A 12,041-nucleotide genomic window follows, 5' to 3' on the forward strand; every position below is an offset into this window, starting at 1 on the left:
CAAAAAATTTGAAAATAGCATAGCAAAGTTTTGCCACTTACCTAAAACATGCTTGAAAAATTTGGAATTGTCAAAATTTCTCTTTAGAGAAAGAAACAGTTACACCTGTAATCTGCGAGCTGCATTTGCCAAGCAGCAAATATAGAAAAATAATCACATCCTAATGTAACTCATTTTGTCTGCAGCTTCCTTCTTTATACAGTGCAAAGGAACACAGTTGCTTGACTTAAAAAAAAAAAACCAAAAAAACAAAAAAACAAAAAACAAAAACATTGTAGTGGTGCCTTTGTTTTGAAGCACTTGTAGATATCTCCACTGGTAACTCTCCATCTCTGCTCCTGCTTCTCTGCTGGGCAATCAGCTGTGCAAAATCTCCATTTACTAATAATTTCTTCTGACCTTGCTGTAGGGGAACAAGTATGTTTCACAAGAAATTAAGCAGCCTCCAGTGTGCTCATTTGCTGTGATTTTTTTTTTTTTTGCCTTTGCTACTCTGAGGACAGAATGTAGATGTGTTTACTTTTGAGGAGAAGGTGGCAGAGACAGTTTGCTCTCTTCAGCATGTGTTAAGTGCAAGCTTTCCCAGTATCTGAACAAAGAGCCTCTCCCTCTAAAGTGAAAGCTGGTGATACACTTGCCCTCAAGTATATGTTTTCAAAGGCAAAATGACTAAATAGGGGGTTGTTTCTATTGCAAGGTTATGTAGTAGCACTTACTCATTAAAAAAAAAAAGTTCCCTTTCTTTCCTAGTGCAGATGATCTGTGTTGCATGCTTTATTAATAACACTTTGAATCTGGTGGATATAAAGAATAATAAGTGACATGCAAGGTCTACTTTAAGGCCAAAATGAGAAAGGGTTTTGCTTTGGGTGAGGAGGTAGATGGTTGTTTTAGTTTCCTTTAGCCAGTACATTTAAATCTCAGCTGAGCTCATAGATCTCTCTTATTAAGGTGCTATCTGTGCAGAGTTTAAAAGCTTACTTTTGGTTTAAAGCAGCCTTAGCTGTTCACCTTTCCTGCACCATCCTTGTTGTACAATCAAACCCATAAAGTATTTTCTTTTATTGCCTGCTACACCAAGAAGCAAACAGAGCCTTCCTGTTACATGGTTCCTAACTAGAACTGAAGGAAAAACTTCACACGTAAACCTAACAAAGTTGTTTCAAGTTTTCTTTTGGCTTCTGTACAAGAAACTGAGAATTTGATGACGAATTTCTCAAAACAACAGCGTAGACTGGTTTCCATAGCAAATTTTCCTTCTAAAATAACTTGGGTCAATTGCCTACGCAACTAGGGTAATAATTAATGAGAAAAATCACAACAGTTTGGCAATTCCCATGATCTGATCTTGGATGAACATCTCCATAAGCAACAGAGGCTGAGCAGGACAGACTTGAACAAAATTGCTGCTCAGGACAGCAACTATCTTCTGTTACAGTATATGATTTTAGATTTGCACTCTGAAAAACACTTTATAAAAATGGCCCGAGTTTGGACTCACAAGAAAAGTAAATGAAAGCTGAAAGTTCTTAATACGTCTGAAAAAAATCAAGCCATTTTTCTGAAGATACACAAGGAGGAACTGCAGGTTTAACTGTCATTGTCCACGTCTGAATATTGTGGCTGACAAATGCAGAACAAAAAGATGTGACTAATGCAATGATTGCAAAGTACAACACATCATGACTTAGTGTAACATGTCCTTTCCATTGTACAAGCATATGTTTCAAAAGCAAGCATATGGTGCGCTTTTGTAAAAAGGAGTTGAGTTACTCATAAGCAACACGGTGTCTTCCCTTTCAGGGATCCAGCATGCCACAGTACAAGCTGACATACTTCAATCTGCGAGGACGAGCAGAAATCAGCCGCTACCTGTTTGCCTATTCAGGCAAGAAGTATGAAGACCATAGGATAGAGGCAGCAGACTGGCCCCAAATCAAACCAAGTAAGTAACAAGGGATCTTATATCCAAAGCTCCGCTAGAAATGCTGTCAAAAAGCAAAGCAATTGAAGAGATACCTATATGTTTCATAAGCAGAAATACATTTAATTCCTGGCTTTAATTAAGTCTATGGGAATTTTATTGTCTAGACAGCCAAAATGTCATTCCTGATGCTCTCATGGAAATCCAGATCCAAAGCTTCAGACAATCTAAAATGACTTACCTGCTGTCATCCAGCTGGGCTTTTACTCCTTGTAAATTCAGCTCAGATTTTGTCTGCCCAAAGCTAACCAAATGAATGCTAATCTTCTCAGTTGCTTTGGAGGATTTGGTCTCAAAGATCATACTGCAGCCTTCACCCTCATTTTAGAAAGCCAGATTGGAATTAAGTGTCAAGAAGGACACTCCTTTTCAACCAGAAATGTCTTCAGAGAGGGAAAGCGATGACAGAAAACAAAAAGAAATCAGTTGATATAGCAAAAAGAAAACAAAAGGATCAAAAATGGTGCTAGAAAATAATTGTTCCTAAGAACAACCCCTCCCAGCCCTTCCAAGAGTACTCTGCAGGCTACTATACCCCATCCATTTCAGATTTTTTAGTTAGAGTAACCTCTTTCCAGCTATTAAAACTATTTGTTATTTCTGTTTATTAAATGGGCCTTAGTTCAAATGAAACAGATCTTGAGTTTGGAGACTGGGGATATGAAATCAGAGATAGCTGTGTCTTCATTTCATGGATTTGGCCCATGTTTTGCTACACGGGCTATGACTTTTCACGTCCAGAATGAAGAATAATGCCTTTAGTCTGGGAAAAAGGCAAAACTCATGCACAAGGCAATTTCTATTAATCGAGTAATTTTTCTTGATAGGCTTTCACACCATTTAATAGACCCAGCCAACAGGCTATGAAATGCTTGTAGGGTGCAGTTAAATTTTTTTTTTTCCCCATAATGCTCTCCAAGTGGCAGCTGAAGCCCATCTGTGGTGCTCAAATCTAGAAAACACTAGCTAACAACCCACAGATGAGTGTAAATGGGATATTTTCAGTTAGGGATTGTTGACTTCGGAAACCTTTTCTTTTTAAGAGCTTAAACCTGTTGGCCATGTGATATAGCTTATGTCTCTCCCACTGCAGTTCTCAAGGAAGCAGGGCAGAAGCTAAAGGTGAGACTGAGAATTCACAGGAATAGCGGAAAGCTCTTCATAGGCCTTCTTCATACTTAACTATGCACGTATTCACACATACACACACCCACTTATGTCCTGAAGTAAAGTTCAGAGAATATTAGCAAAGTATAATTCTATGTAGAGTTTTGCATACTGATCTTTAAGTGAGGCAAAAAGACAAAGCATAAGTAGTGACTTAAAGGCTACAGAGGCATTCATATCCTAGGACAAGACGTTCTCATAGCAGATCTATCAATCAATATTGACGATGTCCCCAACATCCAAGCCAGCACAAGAAACCATGCAGGAAAATCCTTCCTATGCTTTTCTTCAGTGCTCACATCATGAATTTCCCAGTGAAGCTTTATATGTACCGTACTTGTTCACTACAGTGTATGCCTAGCTGCAACACCATTACCACCCAAACACTGGGAGAAAAGGCATCCTAGAAATCCTAAGCCATACAGTTTGTAACTGTATCTGCTGCATTAACAAATGTCGGTCAAGTCATTTAACTTTGGATATCTTTGTTTCTTTCTGTGATGTGAAAAGTTTGTTAGCAGGTTTACCAAGGGTTAATTAAGATTTTTCATTTTCTCTGCATAATGGCTTTCATAGCAGCCTCTACTATGGAATTTAATCTAGGGATCAGTCAAAGCAGTTAAGAAGTTTAGTAAAATGTGGGAGCTGCTGCTTTCAGATATGTGAAATCATCTGTGCAAAATTTGTGCTGGCCTAGGTGTTCTTTGAATTTCAGGCTTCTGTAGACAGTGTGCTTCCAGTGAGTCAGTGGATGGGAACTGGAATGTATTGTGCTATTTGACCAGGAAAATGTACACCTACAAAGAAATGGTTGGATGCATGTCTGAAAGTGCTATTACACCTCATATCAGGATGCTAAACTTTTGCTTCTGGAAGGCTCCCTGGATCCTAGCTCAAGAACCAATGTAATGATGGCATTTACCACCAGCGGCATCTGCATTGCAGACAATATGCAAGTTAAGAGGTTCATCAACTAAAACAAGAGTAAAGGTATCTTGTTTGTATGCGTAACAATGTATGCTGCTAAGGAAATTGCCTGGAGATCAACTAACTGATGACTACCTCCTCCTCCTCCTCCTTTGTGAAGCAATCGTTACTCATGGTATTTCCAGACAAAGTAATCTCCCACAGGCAAATCATTCAGCAGAACTCTAAATAAAAGGTAGCAACAGGGCTTTGCAGTAAACAGCCTTACAGGGCACAACAAGACCAATAGCCACTGCTCCAGTCTGTCCTAAGGTACCTAAACACCAACTTTGCAGGCCATGACTCAACACAAGAAATGGTTGCCTCCTAGTTAGGGACTAGGTCGCATAGGGTTTGTGTGTCTTAACACTACAGCAATATTGCATACAGCAGAGATGCACCATTTGCCATAAGGAAAACAAACCACTTGCATTCTCTACTATCCTGAATTTTCAAAATGTGCCTCAGCTGCCTCCATGGAGGTGGGGATTGAAGAGGAAAAAGCACCAGCCCTCAGGAAAGCAGGTAGCAGAATCCTTCCCAAAAAGGTTCAAATATTGCTGTGTTCAGCAGTAAATATGGAATGAGGGGATCTCTCCAACCAACTGAGAATACACAGGCATAGTTCACTCTGTTAAGACATCTCCTACACTACTGTCATTCATATTCTGTATTCAGGTCTTTCTTATGAAGCTCAGGATTATTTTATTTTTTTTTTTCCCCATTATGCTTGGAGTGGGTCCACTTCAAAAAGAACAGAAATAAAGTAGCAGATGCCAGTCAGTCTCATCCTGGTAAAAACCAAAGGGTGGTGTTTAGCAATGATAAGGGGAATTACAGCTGCATTTGATGTAACAGCAGCTAATGTAATAGCAGTTTGGTACACCACTTGTTTTGCAGCCCTCAAAAATCATTAGAAATGGTTCAATTAATTAAGCTAATTACATAACTATACATTGACGTGAGATTAAGAAATACCACTCAAATTGCTATGCACACTTGCATATAGTATGTTTGCATTTACCCACTTGCCTATGAAAGATCTGAAACCATTTTTGACTGCAGAGTCCGCAAGTACAAAATAATGTCCCTCTTTTCAAAAAACTTCAAGTACGGTGAAGTAAGATAAAGAAAAAAAAGACCTAGGGAAGAGGAAACTATTCTCTTAATAAGTTTGGACAAGGAGAGCCTCTTCGTGATTCTTGAACTACTAAGGGAACAAATCAAAGAAGCTAAGTTTCTCTGAGTACAAGGAGTCGGGTCTCTGCAGAGAGGATAGGTTTGCTTCATCAATTGTCATAAAATTAGAGAAGGTTTTGCAACAAATACCACCCTCCCATCCAAATCATCATACCATATAAAACAGAAAATACTGTCATTATACTGAAGAACAGACTTACTTCTTAGTTCTCCTGTAAAATTGAAGGGAAAATAGAAAATGTGTACATTAAGATTAATGCATGCACAGAAAGGCCATTTAGAAAGCAGACTTGCAGCTGCTACAAATTTAATTTTGGCCTGGACTGAAGAGTGTGATGGGTTTTGTTGTTCGTTTTGGCATTTTTCATGTGGCTCTCCCCAGCAAGCTGTTGTCTTAATGGTCCTTCAGGCAAATAAGTAACTCCTCGCTCCTAGAAATACTGTCTTACTTCATTTTGTTTACACCCAAGTGGTGCTTTTTTTTGTATGAGAGGGAGGCATATCATAACAAAAACCTTTATCCTTTGGCCTATACACTCTGAAATTAAAATCTGTCATTTGGCTTACACACTCTGAAATTAAGATTTCTGTAACTCAACTGTTGGGGTTTTTTCCCTTCTATCACTAATCAGATCATCTTTGGTAAATTTTCCGTTGCTGATTTCAGGTGAGGATTGTAGTTTATAATATAAACAAATTTAAGCAAGCTAGTATGTAAGTATTAGTGTTGACTAGCTTTAGTGCAGAATTTTAAAAAACAGCTGAATATCAAGTAGCAGCTTTACATGACCCTTCACTCTTTATATAATCAATAATTGTTTAAATAAGTAAACAAACTTACATTTTACATTTCCTTTTGAACAGACTGTGACTTGACTGTACCACCATTGAAACCATACTTAATTCAAGATCTATGCACCAGCACATAATAGACTCATTCAAGATCTGTATTACCACATAATAGGCTCCTCACAAAAAAATGTCCTTGTACTGACATAAGTCATGATATAGCAGATAATCCATTGTAATGGTGCACAAAGTTACCATCCTCTTGAGATATCAGGCTAGCATGCAGTAACAGCTTTTGTTCTGTGGCTTATTCAGGGAATTTGAAGCAATGGCAATTATGCAGACTTTATAGTCATTGCAAAGGACGCTTTCATTGCACTGACGGCTGTAAATGTCCCATAAACTGTTTAGGAGGGGTGGAATGTTGCTTGAAGGGTCCTCAGGAAACTTGACAGACTAATTATTGCACTGAAAAGACTTCCAACATAACTGATAAATCTTGAGAGGTACCTGACAGCAGGCAAGAGTTCTTCAAGGGAACACTCATCCTGTTTCCTGAGTGACTTGCTGCTTTGTAACTCTAGCTAAGATGTGTAAATAGCTATCTTTGGGTAAAAAGCAGAGCTTAGCAATCACTTCCAAGGAGAATCGGAGTGGTAATAACTACAGTACTAAAGCTGGGCTGAGGTTAGATCAAAGCACCATCCTGGTCATCCCTTTCTAGAAGATATGGATTATGGATGCCTCCAGCTCCAGGCCAATTGCTTCCCAGGGGCCTTGCTCCTCTGCCAGCCTTACATAAAATAAATCTTTCACATGCTTCTTATTGGAAGATGCAAAGTATATCTCATATATTTGTTACTCATGATCCAATTTAAATATTAATGGAAAGGAAAAGCAGTTATGGTTAGTTTTCAAGGCAAAGGAGAACTTATTTTGACAGATATATTGTAGTAAGAAGCATGGCTGTGACATTTATTTTCCCCTGTCTTTGACCAACCCAACTGCCTTAATATGACATCAATCTAAACTGCTTGATTGCAAAACCATTAATTATTCAGATTTTGAGGAACATTCAAATACTTAAAAACCGGCTGCTTAGCATCAAGGCTATAGATGATTTCAACACAGGCAGGAGGAAGGATGGGAAAGAGGAGGTCAACGCGGGAGCGTTGGTCATAGGAAATAGGGGAAACTGAACTCGCGTCTGGGAGCAAAGCTGAGGCGAGTCAGGATAAACGTGGGGAAGAAAGAACAGAGATGAGGTGGAGAAGAATAATGAAGAAGAAAAGATGACTGGACAAGGAAGGAGGAGTCAAGGGAAGGAGAAAATTAAAAACTGTATCTGTGTAGGGGCTCCTCACTAGCTGGGGAAGAACAGCAGGGAGAAGCGCAGCACAGCACTAAGCTCTGGTTTCTCCACACCAGCAGCCAACCAGCGTAACTGCCAGGCTTGGACAAAACTGTGCTTGGCTCTGTGTTGTGTTTCCCTTCCCTGTCCTTGACAGAGAAACAGGCCCAGATGATCACCATCCACTGGTTCGTGCCCAGGAGGATGAGCCAGGAGCTCATGGTCCAAGGGAAGGCCTGAACACTAGTGAGAAACTACAGGCATGCCAGGACAGGAATAGTGACCACAGCCCTTGGGGACTTCGTGGGATGGAGACAATTTATACAGGTGTCCTTGCTTTTAACACACATCAGGCCTCATCTCCCCTGCTTAGTATCCAGCAGAGATTATATAAACATCACAGTTCTAGTCACAAAAGCCAACCAAAATTAAAATATATATAAAAAGGAATTCATCCAACTCCTTAGCACTGCACAGATGCTTCAGTGAGTCCTTTCTCAAACGAGAAGAGAGACTGCAGATCAGTCTGATGAATTACACTCACCCTCTGTCAAGGTTTTCTTCATGGGAAGTGTAAAGTCTGTGCAGATTCCATTGCAGCATGCAGTGCTAAAAACAATGAATAACCAACATAATAGGAAAAGCAAGAATTTGCTGGTAAAAGTTCAATTTAAAGATGACTACAGGTTTAGTTATCCAAACAGTATGCTTTTTAAAATCCCTGTTCCTCTTTTCAGTGAGTTTTCAATCTAAATCTGGAAATCAACACAAGGGTTCTTAGTGCCTTCTACTTCAGATGAGCAACAAAGCAAGCAGAAACTGAAAGGGAAAGGTCATATATTTTGTGCATGCCTGAGAAATGACGCTGTTTGTATGATGATGGCAACAGACTTTTCTAGTTCTCCTTCTTAAAATGTATTTGCTCAGGTGGGAATTGGAAACTTTGCAAGACAACATTGTTTTGAAAAACATGGAAAGGACATCCATATGGATACACGGGGGTATAAACTGACCTAAGTATGAAGCAGCCCCCAACCAATCAAAGTTAAAGAAAAACTAGCAAAGTGACACTCAGATCCTTCCAGGCTGCACTACTTTGGCTTAACTGTTCATTCACGATTGCTCTCCAGTGCATGTTGTTTCATGATTTGCCCCCACCACCCTCATTCTACCCAAATGAGATCCCTCTTACATTCCAGCTTCATGTGCCACCTCTTTCACTTGCTCATCTCATGTAAGTTCCTTGAACATGTGTTGTCAATGAGCAGAGCTAGGGCCAAAAGCACCATGAGAGGCTCAAAGCAAGCCACTGAAAGCCCATATCCATGAATCTAAGGGTAACACTGCTTAAATTTGTGTACAGACAGATGGTTTTCTGTTGCAGTTTGGAACCCCTGAATAGATGGCCTGGCTGTGGGTTTTGCTGCACTTCAAAAAACGGGCTATGGGCAAGGTGTGTAGAGGCCACATCGAGGTCATTTGTCAAACCTTGACCTTGCCTCCAGCAATCAAACTGCCCCATCTAGCATGAAGGCTCTTCACTCACCCTTCCTGAGGATGAACTGTGTGACAAAAATCCACCCCTTCTTCTCCACTTGGAAAAGGAAGTCTCCAGTTTTCACAGGGAACACATTCCTGCCCACAACAGCCAAAATTATATACAATCAATCTCCTGGTTTTGCTATGAATTTATCAATATAGGAAATTGTTCTTTTAGTTACAAGAGCAAAAAGGTACTTCACTGCAGGTTGCTAAAAACTTTGGTCTTGTTATATGAATTTTGGATAATAATGTTTCAAAGGCAAAGAGATATTTTTTTTCCATAAAATTTTCCAGACTTAAAATGCAACTTTATAAGACATTATACCTTCTCCTCCAATAAGGAGGAGATGTACTATAAATATTTTCTGCCCCTTGACTGTTCTTTGCTATTTTCTTCAGCTGTAAAGCAGCCTGGATATCTGCCATACTTTCCAGTGTGAAAGAATAGCATTCCCTGCACCCAAGAAAAAACAACAGATTTTTACAATGATCTGCACAGCACAAGTGTGATTTCTTCAAACATCTCAGAATTGCACTAATTTACAGTCTATTAACTCAATACTCAACAAGTCAGTGCATAATCATATACATACACTCTATCAGCAAGAAAAAAATAAATCTATGTTTATATTCAAATTACAATTTTTTTTCCTGTTCTTTATAAGAAAAAATCAAATGGCATTTTAAACACACAAGAAAGGAAGGAACATCTCCCATTTACCATCTGGTATGATTTAAATAGTCCATTGTTTAGTAATGATGGCAATAGATATGCTGCCTCTTAGCAAAAAAAACCCCAAGCCTCATTATAAATCAAAACATAATGCCTTTTGAACATCTAAGGCTCATGGGATGATGTGCAATAAAATCTGCTTTCATTTATTAATTTTATATTCACATGATAAATCATGCAAGTGTATGAATATTTCTACTGCACACAAAACAAAGCTGTATTTGTATATTTTTAGTGGTAAACTCAGTTTCTTTTCCAGGAAAGAATAACCAGATCTTAATGAAAATAGGTCAGCACTGAGGAGGAAACACTTTGTAGGCATTACTCATGTTTTCAAGAAAGGAATAGCAATTCCCTTCAATTCTGTGGGCTGCTAGGAAACAAAAAAAAAAAAGTTAATCCAGAAATGGCCAGATTACTGAGAAACAGAACATGAGAGATTACTGCCACTTTGCCACCCAGATGCCTTTCACACCTTAATCCATGTTCCTCAATTGTCAGAAAGATGCCTCCCTCCTTTTGCTGTAATCAAGGGTTTCTTAAAAAAAATAATATATCTGTACAAACAAACCAGCTTTCATTTTCCTTGTAGCAATCAACAAACTGAAGCATCAGTCAAAACTCCAACTTTTAGACTTTCCCCTGTACATAAACACAGCAGAAAATGGTCTGTTCAGTTTCTAGATGAAGCAATTGTAGTTTCCCAACCTGAGCAGTGATCATCGTGTTTTGACAGTTATTGCTACAGCGCCTGGCTTAGTCACGTTGGCCTCGCCAGAACTGCATGGGCTCAGCAGCACTTCTACCAGGGGCCTCCAAAAAAAGGAGGGTTAACTCCTTCAGGGGCCATGGTTATTGCTCCTGAGCCAGCTGCGCTTTTGCCATTACCTATTGTCAGGCATTGGCGTACAGCCTTGTGTGGTCTGGGGGGATCTGAAGATGGCCGTAGGCTGACCACGCTGGCACGTCCAGCAGTCACGCATGCTCTCAACCCCTCTACTTGCACTTGCTTGAAAGATGTGCTGGTGTCCTGCATGAGCAAACGTTATTTCACAGCTCTGTGGCTTTGGAGGCAGTGATGCTCAGGGCACTCCGCACCGTTAATCCACAGCACAGAACCAATGCTCTTCTCATCTTCACAACCAGAGAGCTTTTCGTTTTAGCATCTGGGGATGCATCTTTTCCTCTCTGGATTCTCAATGAAGCGATACATGGACTTGCCAGGACCTTGCTGCTCTCTGGGTATTAAACATATGAAGCCCTCTGTTATTGAAACAATAATAGACTTTTGCACAACTAGCAGTGCATGCTTTCTCCCTGGAGTACAGCAGCTAATGCTCTTTGAGCTCTCTTGCTTCTACTAGTCATCAGCATCAAAATTTATACCAGCTTCACAGCATGCTGAACTTGGGGGGGGGGGGGGGGGGGGAGCATCATGAGTACTGAGCTCAGATGCAGGAAAAAAAAAAAAAAGCACAGATGAGTCCTGAATGTCTTGTGCAGCTGCCAAATTAATTTTGCAGCTACAGATTTGACATCTAAGATACCGTACCAAATGTTATTCACATACTGCATGCTAAACCACAGAGCCACGTGGCAGTGTTCATCATTGATGAAGTTGCCTTGATAAACAGGTCACGAATACGTAAGGTTTCATTATTTTTCCCTTTTCACTAAGAACTAAAAAACCTCATGGAATAGAAGTGTCATTCCAGCTGTCCCATAAAGACAGTTCTCCTGGGTTTGAAAGCACTTTGCTTTTTTCCAATAGCCAATGTTCTTACTTTTCCGCTACTGCCGTATCACATCACAAGACAGTCTTAAGATGAGCGTACATCTTATTTACATAAAGTGTAATCCAGATGAAAATTGGATACAAAGCATTTGGCTATGACCAGCACTTGCAATCACGTACTTGGAATTTATGAAATAGCATCCTTTGAAATGCAGAGATTTAAAGTTCCCCCAGTGAACAGCACTGGGTTCCCACGAGTAGATTCTCACTGCCCTTAATGCGACAGTTTTTCCCAGCTTAAGTTTTGCTCTGAGGTTTCAGCCCCATTTGATATCATGCCAGCAGCTTCTCCAAAATGTAGAAAAACAGCAGTCCAAGTTTTCACATACATTATGCTACTAAATTAATAACTGAAAAATAAGATTGATCTCATATCTCAAACTCTCTTACAGATGTCCATGATGCCTGCTTAGTTTGTCTTCCACTATATCTGGAGGCTTCCTCCCCATCACTGACAGAATATTTTTTTTTTTAATGCAAGCCAAGTCAAATAAATTTGAGTATCTTCTTAGCA

General features: G+C 39.6%; 1 protein-coding gene across 1 annotated transcript in view; it reads left to right on the forward strand.

The window, feature by feature from the left end:
* Nucleotides 1–12,041, forward strand: part of HPGDS (hematopoietic prostaglandin D synthase) — a 30,400-nt gene that overhangs the window by 10,295 nt on the left and 8,064 nt on the right. The window contains exon 2 of the mRNA XM_052776356.1: nucleotides 1,804–1,945. Within this exon, the coding sequence (XP_052632316.1) occupies nucleotides 1,804–1,945 (142 nt within the window). The remainder of the gene's footprint in view (nucleotides 1–1,803; nucleotides 1,946–12,041) is intronic.

The sequence above is a fragment of the Harpia harpyja genome, chromosome 2 (assembly GCF_026419915.1).
Source record: "Harpia harpyja isolate bHarHar1 chromosome 2, bHarHar1 primary haplotype, whole genome shotgun sequence".
Lineage (NCBI taxonomy): Eukaryota > Metazoa > Chordata > Aves > Accipitriformes > Accipitridae > Harpia > Harpia harpyja.